Here is a 24,803-nt window from a genome sequence, read left to right as displayed (position 1 = left end):
TGTCTCTCTTCAAAGTATTAATATACCAAACTTGCTGTTGGGTATACTTTGGTCCATGTTCAAATGCATAATTACTGTCAGTTATTAATAATAACTGCCGCAGAAAAGCAATGGTAAACTTTCCTAATTATTCAATAGTCTGGCTACAGAGAAAGGAGGGGTTGAACATGCCACAAGCAAAGTTGACAGCAAATGATTTGGCAGAAGAATTACCAGCTTCAAGTTCATTAAGTAAGTGGTATCTGGGAAACTAGCCTGCCTGACACTGAAAGGAGCAGAGCACGCATTTTACAGAACATAATCCATGTTGGTTTCTGCATAATTAATATTTAACTTATTTTACTTCGGTGCCCTTTGTTTTTAAGAAGAAATAAATTCATATTGTCAACCCTGACAAATAACTTACACTTGTCAGTTTTTCTCAGTGAACTACTATTTTTCCCCTGCCCCATTCAGTACATTACAAGTCACGGGATTATTATACAGATACCAACAGTAACACAACCAAGTTGGAAGGTGTTCACAGAGATGTAAATACTAACTTCATTACATTGTTGAAGTGTTAAGAAGATTTGCATTGAAATGGAAAAAAGAGTGAAGCTAAATGGGTGCATGTACATTTGCATAGGTAGCTGTGAGATGTACACGTGTGCGTACGTGCAAACATATAAACCTATATATTTTTATAGTGTCTTGGTTTTTTTGTCTGTTTGTGTTTGTATAGGTGTTGTAAGCCATGGCTCAGTGGCTAGCACTCCCAACTTTGAGTCAGAAGTTGTGCATTCAACTCCTAACTCAGGGACCTGAGGATAAAAATCAAGGCTGACACTCATTTGCTGTACTGAGGGTGTGTTGCACTGTCAGGGGTGCCATCTTTCAGATGAAACGTTAAGCCGAGGCTCCTCTGCTCCCTCAGACCAATGTAAAAGATTCCATAGCAATGTTTCAAACAAGAGAAAATTACCCTCAAACGTCCTGGCCAATATTTATCACTCAAGCTACATCTCAACAGTTGGTGGTCTGTTCATTATCACATTGCTGTTTGTGGGATCTCGCTGTGCACACCTTGTCCGCTGTGTTCCTATATTAAAACAGTGACTAATACTTCAAAAGTATTTCACTGGTTGTAAAGCACTTTGGGACATCCTTTGATTGTGAAAGGTGCCACATAAATGCAATTCCTTCTTTTTGATCAAATATCATGTGCACACATATATATATATATATATATATATATATATCTTATATCTATTGTGTGTGTGTTTGTAAGTGTGAGAGGTGTCGACGCTTACAACAGATAAAAGTATTTCCCGTATATTGCTTGTAGGCGAAAGAATGAGTTTTGGCAAGAGAGTTCCCTGTCAGCTAACCATGTGACGGCTCGTTCTGCTCGAGATGTGAAGGCCTTTTGATTGATCAGTTAGTGCTGGCAGAGACTGGTTCATGCTTCATTCGAAACGTTAAGATGAGGGGAACCTTTTTTTGAGCATTTTATTTTTCAACTATTCAGTCCCAGTGTTTTGTGTGTGGTGTGCATGTAACGCCCTCTCTTCTGGGCCTCCAATTTTAAAAAAAATCTTTACACAATCCTATGCTTCAGAACGACGCCCTAAATTCCTGATAACACATCAGGGCTCTGTTGTTTTTTTTAAATACTTTTTTAGTTGCTGATTTGCTTTTTTTGTCCCCCCCTCTCCCCTCCCCCCCCCACCCCACACTCACCAACCCCTGGCGACACTTGTCATATTTTTAGGCTGAAAAAATGTCTGGCATACTTGAATGGTTGGGCAATCTTTTTAACTCTTTGCATGAAAAAGCAAGCGGTTAAAAACAAGCTGCAGCTGTGTGTTTGATGCTCCTCTTGAGAGGCAAGATGAATGCAAGGTTGCATGCAGGGGATTGATGATGCCTAAAGTGCCTTGTTGCATTGGAAAAGAAACGTGAAGACGGTGGTCATCTGGTGTAACCTTTTATTTTTGCAACGCCTGTGTAATTAAAGTGAAAATATAGCAGGTATTTCAGCAGGAAACCTCAGCTAACACCATAAAAGGGTGAAGGATCGATGAGTTTGTTTTGAAGCATACCGCTCCTCTCTAACCGCTGCAGTCCGGAAAGGCATCTCGCAGGCCTGCACCCTTCTTCCCCACCCCCTTTCCCAGTCTTCCTGTTTTTGGGAAGGGGAGATGTAAACCCTCTGGAAAATAAATGAGTGGAGGGTGGGAGGTTTAGCCCCTGCTTTGCTATGTTGATGGGGTGAGATGAAGGAAAGGGGAAGGAGTCTTGCGTCATATACACTGGCACAGGCCTGTTGGGCTGAATGGCCTCTTTCTATGCAAAATTCAATGCAGTAGCTCCACCCTGAAGGTTGTGGATTCATAGTTTGAGGAGATAGTGGCGTAGTGGTCACTGGACCAGTAATCCTGAGACGCAGGCTAATGCTCTGGGGAAATGAGTTCAAATCTCACCATGGTAGCTGTTGGAACTTAACTTCAATTTTTAAATTAAAAACACTGGGATTGAAAGTTAGTGTCAGTATTGGTGACCATGAAACGACCATCGATTATTGTAAAATGCTATCCGGTTCACTAATGCCCCCTTTAGAGAAGGAAATCTGCTAGCCTGACCTGGTCTGGCCTACATGTGACTCCAGACCAACAGCAATGTAGTTGACTCTTAACTGCCCTCTGAAATGACCTGGCAAACCAAGGGCAGTTAAAGATGGGTAATAAATACTGATCTTGCCCGTGTCACCCATATCCTATGAAAGAATTTAAAAAAAGTAATCCAGGCTGGCACAGTACTGGGGGAGTGCAGCATCATTTGAGGTGCTGTGCTAGTGATGATGTATTAAATTGTAAGACTGGTCTGGTTGTTGTGGTTGGGGGAGATGGCATGTCTCGGAAGAGTCGTGATATCTGGTTTGAACGGGGATGCTGGAAGTCCCTTCTAAAAATAGTGCAAGTTTTCAGCATATCAGTCAGCAACTCCCCAGGGTCGCCGAGTGACCCCAGTGTTTCCAGCATTTTCTGTTCCTTTAAGATTTCCAGTAGCCTCGTCTACCCTTCTACCCCTCAACCGGTATCACCAAAGAATAAAAATAGGTTAGTTGCTCAGTCATCAAGATAGCTGGTGATGGAATCTTTCTGTGCACGCTGGATTTGCTGATATTGCAGTCACTGTGATTGTTTGTGAAGCACTTTGAAATGTTCCTGAGAGTGGAACAGTGCTTTGGAAGCATGAGTCTATTCATTGTGGGGGGTGGGGGAGTGGAATTTATTTTTTGGTCGTGAAAAGCATTTTCATCCTGAGTAAACTTGACACTCTCTTTTGGTTATTCATTGCACGTTTGTGATGTTAAGCAGCGTAAAGTTTGTAAGCTGAACCGTTTTCACGTGACTGAAACTGAATCATTTGTAACACCATCCGGCTCCATCCCTACCTCAGCTCATCTGCTGATGGAACCCTCATCCGCCCCTTTGTTACCTCTGGGCTTGACTATTCCAACGCACTCCTGGCCTCCGTAAACTTGAGTTACCCAAAACTCTGTTATTTATGCCCTAAATCTCACCAAGTGCCGTTCACCCGTCACCCCTGAATTTATTGACTCCATTGGCTCCTGGTTAAGCAACACCTCGATTTTTTTTTAAGATTCTTATCCACGTTGTCAAATCTCTCCATGGCTTCAGCCCTCCCTGTCTCTAATCTCCTCCAGTTTTACAGCCATCTGATATCTGTGCGCCTCCACTTCTAGCCTCTTGAGTATTCTCTATTGGTGGCCAAGACACTAAGCTCTTGAATTCTCTCCCTGAGTCTCTGTGCCTCACTATCTTGCTTCCCTCTTTGATGACATTCCTTAAAACCTACACCTCATCTGCCCTGATATCTCCCTTTGTGCAAAGTTTCTTTTGCTATTGCTTCTATGTTGTGCCTTCTGACGTTTTACAATATGTGAAAGGTGCTGGATAAATAGAAGCTGCTGATGTTGATACTGAGTCTTGTAGTTAATTTGATACATTTTTTTATAAAGTTACCGCACAACATTCAAATATTTCACCTTTAACCTATCACTGGCGTTTCTCCTTTGGTGCAGCTTACTGCTTTGGGTATTAATGAAAAGAAAGAGTTACATTCATTTATCAAGCACCTCATCAGACCTATCAAAGGTCTCAAAGCACTTCACATAAAGGAAATACCACATTTTTTTTTGGTACCTTTTCATGCCTGCAATACTTGCTAAACCGCTTCTCAGCCCCTGAATTAATTCCGAAGCATAATCGCAGTTTTGTGGGTAAGGCAATGGCCAATTTGAACATGGCAAGGTCCAATAAACAGCATTGAAGTAAACGATCAGTTAGTTTTGGTGTGCGATAGGTGCTGCCCTGGACACTGGGAGAGCATTTCCCTCTTCTTTGAAAAAGTGCTAAGTGATTTTGTTTTACATCCGTGCGATCTCATTCAAAACAAAGCGCTGGCAGCAATGTGCACTCCCTCAAAAATAAAAACTACAAGTTTTGCACATACAGCGCCTTTAACATGAGAGCAAAGGTCTGACAGCACTTCACAAGGTTGCAATCAGCAGTAAATGATTGGTGTGTGTAAAAGAACAGGGCGGGAAGAGTAGCCATTGCTGGAGATGCTCTGGCTGCGATTAGATAGGTAAGATGAAAGCAAACAAGGGCAGTCTGGCTGAGCGTGATGAAGAAAGAGATGGATGGATTGAAGGAGGTTGATGTGGTTGACTGCAGCAACATTGACGTACTTCACCAGAGTGTCAGTGTGTGTGATGTGCTCAAGCCCTGCAGTAGGCCTTGAAACTTGTACTAGGCTACCTTGACTTGTGAACAAACTTCAGTTTTAGGCAGCATATTGTGAAAGTTACTGATTTAAGATAACCAATTCCAAATATTCAAAACAGGAAGGATTCCAACATAATTTTACACAAAACATAGGGAGCTGGCAATGAGCAATGTTTACTAGTTAAAAATGAGCATTTAATTTTCTTTCATTGGAACTTGATATGTAAGGTGTGCTAGCACGTTGGTTTCCTGCAAGAACTCTTTTCTTCCTAGTAGTGACAGAAAGCTGCATGCTTTGATGCATCTTAATCTACAGATGACATCAACATACATCTATATATTTTATTGCCACAATCTTTGGTCACGCATGTATGTCAAGTATTTGTAAGCGCCTATGTCAACATTTGAAAGGTAAATCTTTTATAAACAAATGTCTGTAACGGTATTATCGCAGGTCCTGGGTGGTGCATGGCATTGTGGAGTGAATTTTCTGGCGTGCCTCTCCCCACCCCCGTTCATTCCACCAAAATCTGTCACCAGCTTAATGACCGTAAAATAGCCTCCCTCTACCCAGCCCAGCCAGTTTTGGGTAGATTTTAATCATGGTTTCCTGCTGACTCTGGGGAGACAGCCAACCAGATATCTGTGTGAGTTACTCAGTACATCAACACAACAGAGCACCCCAGGCACTTAGGATGCAGATGTTAGAAACATAGTTTATTAAACATTGCAAACTCCAGTTAAACAAATTGGTCCCATCGAACAGGCATCCTGGGCGCTTTGCTAAACAAAAATAATTGTGCTAAACACAAATAATTGTGCTACGCAGTGTAAGCCAAATATAGTTGGCGTCGGCTAAGCATCTATCCTAATTACAACATTAATTTTATATTTGCATGTAAATAGTGCAAGAGAAAAATCGCTTCAGTCTTCGAATTGTCCGATAGACCCTTAAAGCTGTGAAAAGGATGTGCTTTTTACATCCTTTTAGCCCAAACAATGTTGGATCACGCTTGATAATCTTGACATATTCTAGTGCTCGCTAATGTTCACAAAAGCTGAGGGACAAAGTAGTAAGTTGAAAGATGGCACAAAAAATCTTTTGAATGCTTTTGCAATTCCTTTTTAAACATGTTTCTTTTTTTTCTCCCCCCCCCCCCACCCCACCCCCACCCCAGGTGGTTAAAGTTTGAGGAATCAGAGGTGGAAATGGAGCTCCCAAATCATGCCAAACAACTGCTGCTGCAGCTAAACCAACAGAGAAGCAAAGGGTTCTTCTGTGATGTCATCATAGTCGTTGAAAATGCCCTGTTCCGTGCCCACAAGAATATCTTGGCAGCGAGCAGCATGTATTTCAAGTCCCTTGTGCTTCACGACAACTTGATCAACCTGGACACCGATATGGTCAGCGCCACCATCTTCCGACAGATTCTGGATTTCATTTACACCGGGAAGCTCCTGGGGACAGACCAAGCCAGCGAGCAGAATTTCAACGCCCTCCTAACAGCAGCCAGCTACCTCCAGCTTCATGACCTTGCCGCCCTTTGTCGGAAGAAGATGAAACGCAACGGAAAGACTTTACACGGCAAGCTGGCCGGCCCCAATCCCGGGAAGCTCGGGCGAGGCCATAGACTTTCCTCCACTCCAGTTATCCAGACACGCTACACGGGGTCACCCGAGGGGCTCAAGAGGCAGCAGGCGGGGGAACTGCACAGGGTGGAGGTTACTGGAGATGAATTGTACATCGCTAGCTCAAACAAAGGAAATTCTCATTCTCACAGCCAAAACAGTGGTACCAGCAAAAGCAGCAATACTAATGGCACCAACAACAGTGGGGAGCAGGAGCAAATGCTCGGTCTTGACCTATCCAAGAAAAGCCCTTCAGTCCCTCCCCACATGTCTCAGGAAGACATGCAGCTTGGTGAGTGCAACCAAGGCTCTCCACATTCTGCCTCTGTTTCTGCAACCAACAGTGCCTCCTTTGAAGACAACACCACCAACCCTCATAAATCAGAGAACAGTGAGTCCACAGATAGGAATGACATTACTGACAACCAGAACCTGGCCGATACCGGGCAGTCCAAGGGCTTTCGCCTCTCCGGTCGCAACACTGGGTGGATAAAGCAAGAGAAGGTATTTAACAGGCAGGAAAGTGTGAACTGCAGGGAGGAGAGTGCCTCAGTCATGAACGGTGTCATCATGGGCCCTCTAGTCAAGTCGCTGGAGCGCGATTCAAGCCACCATTTTGACCACGCTATGCACTGCAAGGAGGAGGAAGAGGAAGAAAATGGGAAAGAATGCAGCGACGACAGCGGACAAAGTGAGGAGGAGAGTGGGCAGGCTAGCAGCCACGCCTACAGACCTGGTCAGGATGGCTTTGAGCCGGTGGTGTATGGTGACAACCTCTATGTGTGCATCCCCTGTGGCAAAGGCTTCCCCAGCTCGGAGCAGCTCAACGCCCACGTGGAGACACACACAGAAGAGGACCTGTACATCAAGGATGAAACGGACAGCCTGGCCACGCAAAACCTGCCTTACCCCAATGACTCCAGGCCATACAAGTGCTCCGTCTGCGAGAAGAGCTACAGGGACCCCTCGACCTTGCGACAGCATGAGAAGACCCACTGGCTATCGCGGCCCTTCCCCTGCAACATCTGTGGTAAAATGTTCACTCAGCGGGGAACCATGACGCGGCACATGCGCAGCCACCTGGGGCTGAAGCCTTTTGCCTGCGAGGAGTGTGGCATGCGCTTCACCAGGCAGTACCGACTGACAGAGCATATGCGGGTCCACTCGGGCGAAAAGCCCTACGAATGTCAAGTCTGCGGTGGCAAGTTCACGCAGCAGCGCAACCTGATAAGCCACATGCGAATGCATACCTCACCGACATAAGCCAAAGACTCGAACCTAATTTTCGGGAGAACCTGCTTCTCCAGCATCGGCGGAGGAAGATAGTCATACGGACTGCCTCTTTCACACGATTTCAAATTGGAGAATGAGCAGGGGGTGGGCGGGAAAGGGGATCTTTAGTTTCCAATAGTTGTTTAGAGAAATTCCTCGAATCTTAGAGGTACTTGTTTTATTAAAAGAAGTAAGGACCTTTGTAATTTTCATGTGAATGTTTAAACTGGAAGGTCGAGGATCTAGGTGGGGTAGTTTGGTGTAGGCTGGACTTGCTGCAATTTCCTTAGGTACATTTCCTTTATATTTTGTCCTGTGTTTAGCCCCTCTCCCCTTGCTAAACAAGTCTGGTTGAAGTGACTTATCAGCTTGCTACCTCTTCACGATGATAATTTATAAGATAAAAAAAATAAATAAAAGGGTTAGTCAAAGAGTAATGGAAGGGAAGGGGGGGTAGATATCTCTTTAAAAATATAATAACAAATTTAAGATTTAGTATTTCCATTTTGACATTGTCCATCCTGGCTTTTTGGTTCTATCCAAATATTGGCTGGCTTTTTTCCCAAGCCAGACCAGATAAGACTTGTACGTTTTATCTGCCTTGACCAAACTATATAACAGTGTATAGTGTTTTGAATTTTGAGCCATACCCATGTAAAGTCATGGCTGCATCAAAGTCGCAATAGTCTTTCTAATTAATGGTCAGTTCCGTGGTGAGGGTGGGAAACGGGTGAAGGGTTGTGGGGGGGAAGGGGTTGTGGGGGTTGGGGTCGGGGTCGGGGGGTGGGGCTTGTGTTTTCAATAGCTTTTTATTGGTGAGCTGCTGAACCCAAGAGAAGAAGAATAGCATGACGTGGAAAGAGTTTAAACCGGTGTTTACATGGGCCTGCTAGTCAGTCAGGGCCTACAGTGTTGTTAGCATGGTACGGAAGTTATAGTAAGGACAGCAAGGTGTGAGGATAACGAGCTTTTATCTCATAGCTGTACATTCCTGACGAAACCAAATTCTCAATTGCTGCATAGAAACAAAGACTGTAATGAATCAGGGGCATGCAAGGGCAGATTTTGATGGCTTTGATTGGAACAGTTTTCCAAAGTAACTTTTGGAAAAAGTTTACAAAGTACCTGTCAGAACAGCACCTAAAACGCCCTAATACAAAGATACAGAAAGCTTTTTTTTAAACAAATATATAGATAGGGCTGGTTTAGGGGTTTTTTGTGTTTTGTTTTGTTTCGTGTTTATTTCACATTTTTGACAATTCAATCAGTCAAACATTGTATGAGTCCTGATGGAAAAAATACCTTTTAAAACCTGTAAAATCAAGTATAGGTACGGGGGGAACGAGGGGATTCACGGGAAAAGGAGGATCCCTTTCTTAAATGAACCAAATTGATTTTATTTGAATTTTGAGGAGGTGGAAATGACTTGAACAACATATGATCATATTCCAATTTGTTTCACTGAAGGGACACTGGGGCAAGTCTAGGTATAGTCATTCCTTATTTCCCAAAGTATTTTTTTTTGTTTTTGTTTTAAATATATATATTTAATATATATATATATGTTGGGATGAAACGAAAATCTAAACTAAACTAGTGATTACAGCTTAAACAATTGAAAAGAGTGCAGTATCGTTCTCAGCACTTAAAAACGAGTACGACATTATGTCTGTGTACAGCGAAGGTATTGTACAGGAGCTTTCCTTTCAAGTAGTTTATGTAGAATTGCAGTTAATAGATTTTTATTCAAAGGAAAATTTAAAAAAAAAAGAAAAAAAGATAAACTTTCCAAACTGTGACAATAAAAGGTTCATAATTCAGGGATTGTCCAGCACCTGCACAGTGCAGTAATCTCAACTACATTTATATGATGTCGTAATGTATCGAGACATTTTCTGTATTTTAATGAGAAGCAGAACACTAGTTTCATATTTAAGATTTTGATGGGGCAGGGGAGGGAGGGGGTACCTTTTTTCAAATACACACAAAGAGCCTCGAATGAGAGGTTAGGCAGCTCATGCAAAAAAAGAAAACTTATAGGCTGTAGTCATTTGTTCCTGTTAATGTTTTATTTTGTTTCTTTTTGTGTTTCTTTTTATTTTGAAAGCTATCAGAGTTGTATAAAAAAAAAAGCTCATACCCAAATTCACAAAAAAGAAACTATTTTTAAACCAAAGCACATTTTAATGAGTATAAAAAAAAGAACCTCATGTGACTCAAAAAATTATGTATTTATCTCATTGTTTACATGTAAACTTTCAACAGTCTCAGACCTCAGTAAAATGCTTCTTTCTGACAAAAATGGTGCAAACTTAACACTTTTTTGACAGTGTTCTTTTATCAATATATGTATTTGCAGTAATGAATGTATTTATTTCTTTTTCAAATTCTGTACACACTGTTTGCATTTAATTTTCAGTCCATATGCAAAAAGCTGTATAAGTTGACCTTTTTCAGAAAAAAAAACTCAGAGACTTACCACATAGCCATAAACCGCTTAACCTGTGAAGACATTATTTGCAAAAGACTGGACAATGTTTTGTTTTTTTTCTTTTTTTTTGGCTTTACATTGAAGATGTAATATGTTTATTGTATTTAATACAATGTTTCTTTCTCGTCACAATGCACATTCATCCTAAGCTGCTGTGGGGGCAAGCATTCCACACCCTGCCACTGCGCAGCTTCGGGTAACAGTATTTATCATTTTTTTTTGTGTGTTCTGAAATCGTCACTTTCTCGCGCAAAAAAAAAAAGCTTGAATTCAGGTCGGGGCTGCATTATTTGCAGCTCAAAATAGTCATGTGTCATAATAGACAAATGTATGCTGAACTCAGCATTCAGAAAAGTTACAGTCTTAATGTACAGCAATCAAACTGTTATTTTACAATCTTTTCATTAAAAGCTTGACTGAAAACTACGGGCGTCTCGTGCTCTTAACATTAGCAGCATCACAGGTGGCAGCGCTGTTAACTTTTTTGGTTAAGGTGGCAGGAAAAAGTGGTGCTGATAGTGTGTAGACCCACATGCGGTGCAAGCACCAAGTGTTTGGTTTTGACGCGCCCAGGCTCTCTTCAGCGTACTTGAGCTGTGCCAGTGAGGGTGTGTTTTACCTCCTGTTTTGTGCTACATTCCTGGAAGTTTAGGTCCTAAATGGGGGGCCAAGCAGTTTGTGTCCATTCATATTGTCAGACTCCAACAATATAGCACCATTTTTCCCCTAAGCTGTTGCCCGTCGCCAGTCCATCAAGGAGAAGGCCTGATGTTCTCCTTCATTGTTCCAAAGGAACTAACAGTTCTGGAGGAGGTCGCTGTGTTTTTGTCCGCTAATTTGTTAGATCTATCCAAATTCAAACCCACCGCTCTCCCACCACGGCCGTTTATTTGTCTCTGGTTCAAATGTTCATCCACCTTTTAAAGGATTGAATGACCTCTGTTTCAACCACTCTCTGATGCAAAGTGTTTGACACCTAGCAGCTCTCTATAAAAGGCAGTTTGCCCTAACCTCTCACTGTTGATGACTTGCTGTCACTGACTCCCTAACAAGCATAAATGGCCTTTTCATATTCATGCTATTATAACCCTTCATAGTTTTAAAGCTCAATTAAATCTATTCTTAGTCATCACTGCTTGGCAACAGTCATAAATGTAGTTTGTGTCACTGGTATTATCCTGCTAATCCTATATTCCAAAAGAAAGCAGTATAATCTCAAAATGGTTACAGCACAGAAGGAAGCCATTCAGCCCATTATGCCTGTGTTGGCCCTCTATAAGAACAACTCAGCTAATCTCACTCTCCTGCAATTGTTTTCTATTCAGATAATTATCCCATACCCCTTTGAAGGGCAAGATTAAACCTGCCTCCACCAAATTTTCAGTTAATGCATTCCAGATCCTAACTGTTCGCTGCATAATTTTTTTTTTTTCTCATGTTGCCATTCGTTTATTTGCCATTCACCTTAAATCGACCTCTTCTGGTTCTTAACCCTTCCGCCAATGGAAACAGTTTCTCTCTATCTGCTCTATCCAGCCCACACACGATTTTGAACACCTCCCTTTATGGAGAACACCAGCTTCTTCCATCTATCCATTTAACTGATGTTCTCCATCTGCTGTAGGACACAGGATAAATGAGGGCCTGTAAAAAAAAAAAGGCAGTATATTAATCATGGGTGACTTTAATCTTCACGTAGATTGGGAAAATCAAACTGGCAAAGGTAGCCATGAGCAAGAATTCATAAGAGTGTAATCGGACTGGTGTTTCCTGGAACAATATGTTGTGGACCCAACCAGGGATCAGGCTATTTTGGATCTGGTAATGTGTAATGAGGCAGGTTTAAATAAATGTTCTCAGGGTAAAAGATCTCCTAGGAAACAGTGACCATAACATGGTGGAATTTAGCATTAAGTTTGAGAGTGAAACTTAGTTCAGAAATAACTGTGCTAAACTTAAATAAGGGTAATTACAAAGGAATGAGGGCAGAGTTGGCTGGAGTGGACTGGGAAAGGAGTTTGGCAGAAAAGATGGTTGATGAACAATGGCAGATGTTTAAGAAAATAGTTTATGACTCGCAACAAAGATATATCCCAGTGAGGAAGAAGGATTGTAGGAAAGTGATAAACCAACCATGGTTAACCAAGGAAGTTAAGGGTAGTATCAAAGTGAAAGAAAAAACATACAATGTAGCAAAGATTAGTGGTAAGTGAGAGGATTGGGAAAGTTAAAAACCAACAAAAGATGACCAAAAAAATAATAGAGGGAGAAAATAAACTTTGAGGGTAAACTAGCAAGTAATATTAAAAACAGACAGTAAGAGCTTCTTTAAGTATATTAAAAGGAAGAGAGGCCAAAGTCAATGCAGGGCCCTTAGGGAATGAGGTTGGGGAAATAATAATGGGGAACCTGGAAATGGCAGAGGAGTTGAATAAATACTTTGCTTCAGTCTTCACAGTAGAAGACACTAATTGCAAACGAAAAATACTAAATAATGATGGGGTGAAAGGGGGAGAGGAAATAAATACAATAGCTAGCACTAGAGAAAAAGTACTAGGGGAAACTAGTGGGGCTAAAGGCCGATCAATCACCGGGACCTGATTGGGTGCATCCTAGGATATTAAAGGAAATAGCTGCAGAGTTAAGGGATGTGCTGGTAGTAATCTTCCAAGAATCCTTAGATTCTGTAAAAGTCCCAAAGGATTGGAAAACTGCCAACGTAACACCCTTACTCAAAAAGGGAGGGAGACAAAAAACAGTTAACTATAGGCCAGTTAGCTTAACACCTGCCATTGGGAGAATGTTAGTGTCTATTATAAAGGATGTAATTTAGCATTTAGAAATACATAATCTAACAAGCAGAGTCAGCATGGCTTCATGGAGGGGAAAATCATGCTTGACAAATTTATTAGAATTCTTTGAGGAGGTAACAAGCAGGATAGATGAAGGGGAACCAGTATATGTGATATATCTGGATTTCCAAAAGGCATTCAATAAGGTACCACACATAAAGCTACTTAATAAGATAAGCAGTGGGATTTTCCACATCAGCCTGCCGTTGCGATCTTCTGGTCCCGCTGCAAGTCAATGGACTTCTGGCTGGGGCGCTACCTTGCCTGTAGTGGGTCACACCTACAACAGGGCTGGAAATTCCCAGCCAAGATCCCATGGTGTTGGGGGTAGTATATTAGCATGGTTAGAGGACTGGCTAACTAATAGAAGATAGAATTCGGATGGCAACCTGTAACTAGTGGAGTGTCACAGGGATCAGTGCTGGGGCTACAATTATTCACAATATGTATTAATGACTTGGATGAGGGAAATGAATGTACTATCGCCAAGTTTGTGGATGACTCAAAAATAGGTGGGAAGGCAAGCGGTGAGGATGATACACAGTCTGCAGAGGGATATAGACAGGCTAAGTGAGTGGGCAAAAATGTGGCAGATGGAATATAATGTGGGAAAATGTGAGTTAGGCACTTTGGCAGGAAGAATAGAGGAGCTGAATATTACTTAAATGGAGAAAGACTGAAGAAAGCTGCAGCACAAGGATTTGGGGGTCCTCGTGCATAAATCACAAAATGTTAAAATACAAGTACAGCAGATAATAGGAAAGGCAAATGGAATGTTGGCCTTTATTTCAAAGGGAATGGAATATAAAAATAGGGAAGTCTTGTTAAAACTATACAAGGTACTAGTTAGACCACACCTAGAATAACGTGAACAGTTTTGGTCCTCTTATCTAAAGAAAGATATACTGGCATTGGAGGCAGTCCAGAAAAGGATCACTAGATTGATCCTGGGTATGGACGGATTTTCTTAGGAGGAGGGGTTGGGTCTGTACTCATTGGAGTTTAGAAGAATGAAGGGTGACCTTATTGAAACTTAGGGGGTTTGACAGGGTTGATGCCAAGAGGCTGTTTCCCCTTGTGGGAGAGTCTAGGACCAGAGGGCATAATCTCAGAGTAAGGGAGCATCCATTTAAAACAAAGATGAGGAGGAATTTCTTCTCTGAGGGTGGTCAATCTGTAGAATTCTTTACCGCAGGGGACTGTACAAGCTGAGTTAAGTGTATTCAAGGCTGAGTTGGACAGTTTTTTAATCAGAAAGGAAATCAAGGGGTATGGGGGAAAAGACAGGAAAGTGGAGTTGAGGATTATCAAATCAGCCATGATCTCATTGAATGACGAAGCAGACTCAATGGGTCGAATGGCCTACTTCTGCTCCCACATCCTATGGTCTTATCCCTGGATCGATTCATAATCAGAACCTCCTATTGTAACTACTGTCAACATTTTATATCTGTGTTTTCACAGAATCACACAATGCAGAAGAGGCCCTTCAGCCCATCGAGTCTGCACCAACACATGAGAAACACCTGACCTGCCTACCTAATCCCATTACCAGCACTTGGCCCATAGCCTTGAATGTTATGACGTGCCAAGTGCTCATCCAGGTACTTTTTAAAGGATGTGAGGCAACCCACCTCCACCACCCTCCCAGGCAGCGCATTCCAGACCATCACCACCCTCTGGGTAAAAAAATGTCTTTCTTCACATCCCCCCCTAAACCTCCTGCCCCTCACCTTGAGCTTATGCCCCCTCGTGACTGACCGTTCAGCTAAGGGGAACAGCTGCTCCCTGTCCATGCCCCTCATAATCTTGTACACCTCAATCAGGTCACCCCTCAGTCTTCTCTCCTCCAACGAAAACAACCCAAGTCTATCCAACCTCTCTTCATAACTTAAATGTTTCATCCCAGGCAACATCCTGGTGAATCTCCTCTGCACCCCCTCCAGTGCAGTCACATCCTTCCTATAATGTGGCGACCAGAACTGCACACAGTACTCCAGCTGTGGCCTCACCAAGGTTCTATACAATTCCATCATGACCTCCCTACTTTTGTAACCTATGCCTCTATTGATAAGGCAAGTGTCCCATATGCCTTTTTCACCACCCCATTAACGTGCCCCTCCACCTTCAGAGATCTATAGACACACACGCCAAGGTCCCTTTGTTCCTCAGAACTTCCTAGTGTCATGCCGTTCATTGAATACTTCCTTGTCAAATTACTCCTTCCACTTTTCAGGGTTAAATTCCATCTGCCACTTATCTGCCCATTTGACCATCCCGTCTATATCTTCCTGTAGCCCAAGATACTCAACCTCACTGTTAACCACCCGGCCAATCTTTGTGTCATCTGCAAACTTACTAATCCTACCCCCCACATAGTCATCTATGTTGTTCGTATAAATGACAATAGGGGACCCAGCACAGATCCCTGTGGTACGCCACTGGACACTGGCTTCCATTTTTAGACAGTTTTTAAAAAAATTATTTAAAAAAAAAATAAATCTTCTGGCAGCTCACATCGGACAATCACATTCTGCTTAACCTGGGCTGATCCATTTACAATACGCTTTCTCAGCACTTGCCTCTGGCCTGACCCAGTCACTAGATGGTATTCAATTAGCACCAAGACATGGAGTACGATTTTTTTTCCTTTTCTTTGGGAGCTCAGGTAGTATGGTGTGCTTGAATCAGCAGGTTTTCAACAGTCCAATTTGAGTCCTATTGATTGGCTCTCTGGTTTTAAACCATTACTAAAGGAGCCAGGCGTTTATATTCTAAATGAAGACTGAAATAAATGATTCTGCACCATTTCTCCACCCACAGCCTTGTTGCAAGACACTGCAGGTTTTTTTTGTGCACAGTGTTTTTTTTTGTCCCATAATGACATTCTGTCACTTAGAATCTCACAGCCATGATTGTCCTTGAATTATACTGTCACCCCCAAATTCAGTTTCTGGAAGCAATAATGAACACCTTCATATCACACCGCGTCTCTGCCCGGATGTTTCCAGGTTCTCCACAGCTGCAGGGTTAATTCTTTAGGCATATACAGCAGGCATTTTGCACGCAGTATGGTCCTCCAAACAGTGAATGAGGATTCATCTGTCTTTTGCTCAGGGGAAACTTTCTTACTCCTCAGATACTATTATGAGATCTCTTACAGAGTCATAGAGGTCTACAGCACAGAAAAATGCCCTTCAGCCCATCGAGTCTGCGCCGGCCAAACAAGTACCTAACTACTCTAATCCCATTTTCCAGCACTAGGCCCATAGCCTTGTATGTCATGGCATCGCAAGTGCACATCCAAATGCCTCTTAAGTATTATGAGGGTTTCTGCCTCTACCACCCTTTCAGGCAGTGAGTTCCACATTCCCACCACCCTCTGGTTGAAAAAAATCCTTCCTCACATCCCCTCTAAACCTCCGGCCCCCCCCCCAAAGGAATCAGCAGCGCAGCATTCCAAGTACTGTATCAGCGCCAGCTTACAATTTGTGCTCAGATCCTGTGGTGGTGCTTTGAACCTCTTGAGACGAGTGACAGTGCTACCAGCAAACCAAACCAATATTCTTTTTGATCTCCTTTAAGAATTTAAGCAGGAGTAGGCCAGTCAAGTCTGCTCCATCATTCAAAAGCTGAACCTCAACTTCACCTTCACGTGTCCCATATCCCTTAACCCCCTTGGTACCCAAAATTCTATTAATCTCTGTCTTAACATGCACAACAACTGAACATCCACTGCTCTCTGGGGGTAGAGAATTCCAAAGATACACAATTGTCTGAGAGAAGCAGTTTCCCCATTCTCCGTCCTAAATAGCCAACCCCTAATTCTGACACTGTGACCTTGTGTTCTAGATTCCCCAACCATTTCCTCAGCATCTACCCTGTCAAGCCCCTCAAGAACTTCATGGCCAGGATTCTCCCCCCCCACCCCCCCAACCCCCGACCCCAGTCGGGGGCGAAGTTGAAGGGCAGGCGCGCACAGGCGCACTTCCGATCGTTGCCCCCAATCAGGGGCGCAGCGCCATTTTATGAGAGCGGGCCAGTTAAGGCCTGCCCAGCGTGACGTCTGCACAGAAGCGCTATGCTCTCCCAAAATCGAGAGTGCGCTTTTTCACGCATGTGCACAAAAGAGGACACTCATCTCCCCGAGGCTAAGTGCTGCCTCAGGGAGATCAGCTGTAAATGTAAAATCTAAAAATAGAAAAATAAAATTCCCCTAACATGTCCCCTCATGTGACACTGACACGTGAGTTGGGACATGTCCATAATTTTTAGAAAAACTTTATTAAAATTTTTTAAAACCTACATGAAACCTCATCCCGCCCGAGGATGAGGTTTCATGTTCTTTCTGGTTAGCGCCAGGGCTCCTGGCCTGCCCGCCAACCTTAAGGTTGGATGGGCAGGTCCTTTAATCACTTAATAGACTCTGTCAATGACCTCAAATGGCCATTGACAGGTCGGCGGGCGCGCAGCTGATTTTGCTGCACCCCCGCCTCCCTGAAAATTTAAATGGGGCGCGGTGATGTCAGGAGTTCCGCCCGACATCATCCCGTGTCATTTTACGTGTCGGCAAGCGGGTCCCACCCCCTGCTCGCCGATGGTAAAGTCCTGCCCGCATATGCTTCAGTGGGGCCACCTCTTGCTCATCTACATTCCAGGGAATATAGGACTAGTCTAATCCATCTCTCCTTGTAGTGATAATCCCTTCATCCCCATCCCAAAAGTCTCCTCCATATCAGATCTGTGGCTGGATTGATTTTTCTTTTCTCTTTGCTATTTGCTGCCCGGCATGTCCTGACTGACCGATTGTAGCAAAATTGATAACTGCACCGCCCCGTTTAGCTGGCACTGCAGTGTTGGCTTTGCCAGTTTGCCACCGCACTGGCAATTGGTAAGTTGCCAGCCCTGCCACCTTCATCCTACAGGAACCATTTTCTTCCCCGTGTTAATGTAAAGTTTGATGAGTATTGAATATTTTCGGATGCTGGCACTGTACAGTACAAGTTCTGATTTGCAATAAAATACTTAGGAGTTGCGCGACGAGGTGGGCTGGCCTTTGACCTTTTGCTGCGGAATTGGTTCAAAGTCTAGCTCGGGCTGAATGGATTAAAGTGTTGACTGTAAGGGCATTTTGCGAACACATTTTTGGTACTCAACCAGGTCCAAGTGACTAAAATGGGATGAATGTCACACTGCTGTGGCTGGGAACTCCTTCTAGGATGGAGGGTGAGGCAGAGCAGAAGGGTTTTTATTCCGGAACTATGCTATGCCTGACCCGAGAGTGCCTAGCGCTTGTACTAAGAGCTGAATTGGGGTGAGTTCCATTTCATAGAATGGTTACTGCACAGGAGGCCACCTGACCTGTCGTGTCAGTGTCAGCTCTGCAAGACCAACTCACCTGGTCCCACTCCCCATCTTTCCCTTTGGCCCTGCAAATTTTTCATCTTCAGATAACGATCTAATTCCCTTTTGAAAGCCACAATGGAATCTGCCTCCCCCACACTCAGGCACTGACTTCCAGACCTTAACCACTTACTGCGTAAAGGAGTGTTTTGCCCAGGTAACCATTGCTTCTTTTGCCAATCACCTTAAGCCGGTGTCCAGGCTGACAGCCCTGGGCCAGCACTGAAGGAATACTGCACTGTTGGAAGTGCCAGCTTTCAGATGGGACATTAACCTGAGACCCCATCTACCCTTTCCTTTTGGGTAACCATAAAATATCCCATAGTGCTATATATATTTTAAAATTCACTTACAGGGTGTGAGCATCACTGGCAAGGCCAGCTTTTATTTCTCTCTCCAAATTGCCCTTAAGCGAGTGATAGTGAGCTACATTCTTGTATACAACTGAGTGACTTGCTAGGCCAGTTAAGAGGGCAGTTGGAGTCAACCACATTTGCTGTGGGTCTGGAGTCAGGTATAGGCCAGGCTAGGTAAGGATTGCAGATTTCTTCCCCTAAATAGGCACACGTGAACTCGATGGGATTTTACAGTAACCCAGTAGACACTGATACTGATACCAGCATTTTTATTAAATTCCAGCTTTATTTAATTAAATGAATTCAAATTTCCTCTAATCCCAAGGTGAACTTGTGTCTCTATTGCTAGTCCAGTAACCTGACCACTATGCTACCGTACCTTAAAAATTGAAAAAGATCAGGGGAGTTCTTCTCGGTGTCCTGAATAATATTTATTCCTCCAATCAACACTTAAAATAGATAATCTGGCCATTTATTTCAATGCTGTTTGTGGGATCTTGCTGTGTAGAAATTGGTCTCCCTGTTTTCTACTACAGCAAATAGACTTAAAAAGTACTTCATGAGCTGTAAAGCGCTGTGGAACTTCCATTGGTCACACAAGATATACATATATACCTTATAAATCTTATTCTCCCCTGAAATCACACTCCGCAATTTGTGTAGAAGTTTTACCCTGCTTGAATTGGCAGAAAGTAAGATTTTTATGGATTCATGTCCTGAGATCTCAGCTTCTCACTGACACGCACACTCTCAAGTAACTATTCTGACTTAAGCAGAAGACCTTTGCTAATGTTGGATTTAGCCTAGCTTGCACTGTTCCACACAACAGGTTTTAGTGATCTTACCAACTATCTTTCTACCTTTCTATTGGGAGCAGCCAGAGTAGGTGAAGAATGGCATCAAAGAACTGTTCTGTTCCAAAGTTATTAATTGCCCACACACAAGTGATGAGTCACCTAAAACTTTGTTACGATATGAGTCCTAATTTTATATTGTTCTCAGTTTGCATTTGGGAGAAATGTAAAATCAGTCAAATTGTCTTGTTTACTGGTTCTAAGGAAAGCTGACATCAGTAACTTTTGCACTAAATGACTCATTGGTGAAGTGCATTAATAAACTCAGAAAGGAAGCAGACCGTTATATAAAAACAATACATTCGAAAGATGGAAACTACAAGAAGATCCATCCACTCCGCTTTAAAAGAGAATGTTGTGCTCATGCTATCTTTACAAAATGTTTTGCGTTATCTCGAATTTACTGTCCAGACGCACAAGGTAGACACGGAGAATAAAGCTCCCCAAATACTGAGTTGAACCCTTGACCTGTTATCGGATTACCAGCTTTGAATAGGGGCAGAGCGTGGACAGGGTAGTGCTAACAAATGCACAATTGAAGCATATTTCAAAGTCTTGTGCTCAAGTCACCCACTGCCATTTAAGTATGCAAGTCCAACAGCCCCTCCCACATTCCTCCCTTTTCCCTATGGACTGAGAATCATCTTGCAATGCTGAAAATACAACAGGAGCTATTTGGGATTTCGGCAATGTATTTTTAACAAGCAATCTTGGCCAAAATGGCTTCAGATGCGTACAGATCTGGCTGTGCATTTATAATACCTCTGTGCTTTTTTTTTAATCCCACCTGTAATTTGAATGAAATAAAAACACAAAATGCTGGAATAACTCAGCAGGTCTGGCGGCTCTGCTCTGAAGAAGAGTCATATTGACCCGAAAAGTTAACCCTGTTCCTCTCTCCACAGATGCTGTTTTACCTACTGAGCTTTTCCAGTATTTTCTGTTTTTATTTCAGATTTCCAGCACCTGCAGTATCTTGCTTTTATGTAATTTGAATGGAGTTACTTATCATTCTTTCTTCCCCACTGGCGAGCATTTTGATCATTGAAGTTTGAGTGGAGCAGAGTCTAATGAGTAACGCGCCTCCAAAGTCCACCATCTACAAGGCACAAGTCAGGAGTATGATGGAATACTCTACACCTGCCTGGAAGACTGCGGCTCCAATAACATTCAAGAAACTCAAAACCATTCAGGGCAAGGCAGCCCACTTGATCGGCACCCCATCCATCTCCACCCCCACTGGTGCACAGCAGTTGCTGACTGCAAGATGTGCTGCAGTAACTGACCAAGGCTCCTTCAAAAGCACCTTCCAAACTCACAGCCTCTACCACTTAGAATGACAAGGGCAGCAGACAAATGGGAACTCCACCACTTGCAAGTTCATCTTCAAGTCACACACCACACTGACTTGGAACTAAATCACCATTTTCTTTTTATTCTTTCACCCAATGTGGGCGTCCTTGGCTAGGCCAACATTTATTGTCCATCACAAAAACAAAAATACCTGGGAAAACTCAGCAGGTCCGGCAGCATCTGCAGAGAGGAACACAGTTAACGTTTCGAGTCCATATGACTCTTCAACAGAACTAAGTAAAAATAGAAAAGAGGTGAAATATAAGCTGGTTTAAGAAGGGGGGGTGGGCGGTGGGACGGGTAGAGCTGGATAGAGGGCCAATGATTGGTGGAGATAGCCAAAAGATATCATAGACAAAAGGACTAAGATGTGTTGAAGGCGGTGATATTATCTAAGGAATGTGCTAATTAAGGCTAGAAAGCAGGACAAGCAAGGTACAGATACCCTAGTGGGGGTGGGGTGGGTTGAAGGGAAGTGATCGAAATAGGCTAAAAGGTAGAGATAAAACAATGGATGGAAACACCCTGGTCCACTCGTCCATCACCCCCTACACCTCAACCCCCTCCCACGGCACCTTCCCTTGCAACCGCAGAAGATGCAACACCTGCCCCTTCACTTCCCCTCTCCTCACCGTCCAAGGGCCCAAACACTCATTTCAAGTGAAGCAGCATTTCACTTGCACTTCCCTCAATTTAGTCTACAGCATTCGTTGCTCCCAATGCAGTTTCCTCTACATTGGAAAGACCAAACGCAGACTGGGTGACCGCTTTGCAGAACACCTTCAGTTTGTCCGCAAGCATGACCCAGACCTCCCTGTCGCTTGCCATTTCAACACTCCACCCTGCTCTCATGCCTACATGTCCGTCCTTGGCCTGATGTATTGTTCCAGTGAATCTCAACGCAAACTGGAGGAACAGCAACTCATCTTCCAACTAGGCACTTTACAGCCTTCCGGACTGAATATTGAGTTCAACAATTTTAGATCATGATCTCTCTCCTCCATCCCCACCCCCTTTCCGATCCCCCCCTTTTTTCCAATAATTTATATAGATTTTTCTTTTCCCACTTATTTCCATTATTTTTAAATGTATTTCCATCCATTGTTTTATCTCCTATCTTTTAGCCTATTTCGATCCCTTCTCTTCACCCCACCCCACCCCCACTAGGCCTATCTGTAACTTGCTTGTCCTGCTTTCTACCCTTAATTAGCACATTCCTTAGATAATATCACCACCTTCAACACCTCTTTGTCCTTTTGTCTATGACATCTTTTGGTTATCTCCACCTATCACTGGCCCTCTATCCAGCTCTACCTGTCCCACCACCCCCCCCACCTTAAACCAGCTTACATTTCACCTTTTTTCTATTTTTCCTTAGTTCTGTTGAAGAGTCATACGGACTCGAAATGTTAACTGTGTTCCTCTCTGCAGATGCTGTCAGACCAGCTGAGTTTTTCCAGATATTTTTGTTTTTGTTTTGGATTTCCAGCATCCGCAGTTTTTTGCTTTTATTTTATTGTCCATCCCTGGTTGCCCTTGAGAAGGTGGTGGTGAGCTGCCTCTTAAACTGCTGCAGTCCATGTCGTGGAGGTGCCCCCACAGGGGCTGTTAGGGAGGGAGTTCCAGGATTTTGACCCTGCGACAGTGAAGGAATGGTGCTATATTTCCAAGTCAGGATGGTAAGTGACTTGGAGGGGGACTTCCAGATTGTGGTTTTCCATCTATTTGCTGCCTTTGTCCTTCTAGATGGTAGTGGTCATGAGTTTGGAAGGTGCTGCATAAGGAGACTTGATGAATTCCTGCAGCGCACTTTATCGATGGTATGCCCTGCTGCTACTGTTCATCGGTGGTGGAGGGAGTGAATGTTTGTGGATGTGGTGCCAATCAAGCAGGCTGCTTTGTGCTGGACGGTGTCAAGCTTCTTGAGTGTTGTGGGAGCTGCACTCATCCAGGCAAGTGAGGAGTATTCCATCACACACCTGACTCGCGCCTTGTAGATGGTGGACAGGCTTTGGGAAGTGAGAAGGTGAGTTACTCGTTGCAGGATTCCTAGTTTCTGACCTGCTCTTGTAGCCACAGTTTCTTTACTGTCACTAGTTAAAAAAATCCTGGAACTGCCTTCCTAAATGTATCTTCTTTACCTACACCACATGGACTGCAGCAGTTCAAGAAGATGGCTCACCACCACCCCCTCAAAGGTAATTAGGGAAGTCAGCAACATCCACCTTCCATAAACATATTAAAAAAAATGAGCCTGGATTATTAGATTGAGGCCCTCGCTCTACACGGCTGAGGTGGAAGATTTAACAGACTTCAAAGTTGATGGAGGCGAAGGGTCACTGAGTGATAACAGTGCAACCTCGGTATGTGGGCTCAGCCAATTCTCACCCCCACTCCCCGCACCATTCATGCTAGTTTGTGGAGAGCGGGTTAGAATCGAAATGTCTCAGATTAGGTGGCACAAATATTAATAGATCTAAGTATTCTAAAACAAAAACATTCTTGAGTTTGTACTCGAGCTGTTGGTCACTTAGATTGATATTAAGAACATTTTTTTAAAATTCTTGTCACACAAGGTACACTCACATTTGGGTGACTTTTATCCTGGGCAATCACCTAAGGAATTAATAAGTCCAATGAAATCTCTTAGTGAGAAGGGTGAATGTTTTAAAGTGCCTGCATTAAAATGTAAGCACGACACTCTGATCCTTTGTCATGAATTGTGATCAATGTCATGTCTGGCGTAATTTGTATCTAACAATGTCACAAGTAATTAAATTAATAGCTACAAAAAAAAACCCCTTCATTTATAACTACATCTAAGTTACAGTTGACTGGTGAATGTGACAGCTGCAAAAGTTTAATAACTGCTGGCAACTTCTTTGATCTCGGCCTCACACTCACTACCCATTATAATCAGCATTAATGTGCTGCCTGGTATGGTACAGAGCCTTTCACACCAGAAGGTCCACATTGGGCTAGGCGATCCCTGACTGGCAAATTTGGCTGCTAAAATTGACCAAGGAAAAGATGGTAACACCAGCCAGAGTCCCCACCCCTGATGGGCACAGATGAAAAAAGGGACTCCTGGGTAGGATTTTGGCCACCAATTCTAATATCTCCTTACATGGCTCAGTGTCAAATGTTTGAAAACCCTCCTGTGCCTTGGGACATTTACTCTATAAATTCAAGCTGTTCCTGTGTTTGACTGTAATGCCCTCTATTTAACAGCTCACCAATGCTCATTTTTGTACAAGGCACATGACCCCTTGAATAAGGTACCTAAAGGATGAGATAATGTTGACCATGTCCAGCTCTTTCACCCTGTCCCGAACAGAACCAGAAAACACAGCCTGTCCTTGAAGAGTTAGGAGCAAGGTGGTAAATTTGAAACTAACAATGGGCCCAATTTTAAGTCTGTGTGAGTGAAAGGGTTTTAAGAACCAACAGCAACATGAGGGAAAACTTCTTTGCGCAGAAAGTGGTTATGATCTGGAATGCACTGCCTGAGAAGTGTAGTGGAAGCAGAATCAATTGCGGCTTTCAGAAGGGAATTGGATAATTATCCGACGGGGGGAAAAAAATGCAGTGCTACAGGGAAAGAGTGGGGGAGTGGAATTAGCTGAGTCGCTCTTGCAAAGAGCTGGTAAGGACACGAAAAAAGTCTCGAGTGGCCTCCTTCTGTGATTATCATTCTGTGATCAGTGAGTTAAAACCTCACACAACATTTCAGTGCAGCCAGTGGTCAATGCATGGAACTGGGTCCCTAGGAAGACAACGGAAGTTGTGTTGATTCA

At 43.3% G+C, this 24,803-nt stretch overlaps 1 protein-coding gene across 5 annotated transcripts in view; it reads left to right on the top strand.

Annotated features, from left to right (window-relative positions):
* The window catches only part of hic2 (hypermethylated in cancer 2), a 95,822-nt gene extending 87,398 nt beyond the window's left edge, over positions 1 to 8,424 (top strand). For all 5 annotated transcript variants that reach the window (XM_041201963.1, XM_041201964.1, XM_041201961.1 and 2 more), the window contains one exon: positions 5,975 to 8,424. In XM_041201963.1, the coding sequence (XP_041057897.1) occupies positions 5,975 to 7,688 (1,714 nt within the window). In that variant the 3' untranslated portion in view covers positions 7,689 to 8,424. The remainder of the gene's footprint in view (positions 1 to 5,974) is intronic.
* The last annotated feature ends 16,379 nt before the right edge of the window (positions 8,425 to 24,803 follow it).

The sequence above is a fragment of the Carcharodon carcharias genome, chromosome 13 (assembly GCF_017639515.1).
Source record: "Carcharodon carcharias isolate sCarCar2 chromosome 13, sCarCar2.pri, whole genome shotgun sequence".
Taxonomy (NCBI): domain Eukaryota; kingdom Metazoa; phylum Chordata; class Chondrichthyes; order Lamniformes; family Lamnidae; genus Carcharodon; species Carcharodon carcharias.
The sequence above is the reverse complement of the archived record's forward strand: the minus strand, read 5'-3'. Positions and strand labels throughout refer to the sequence as shown.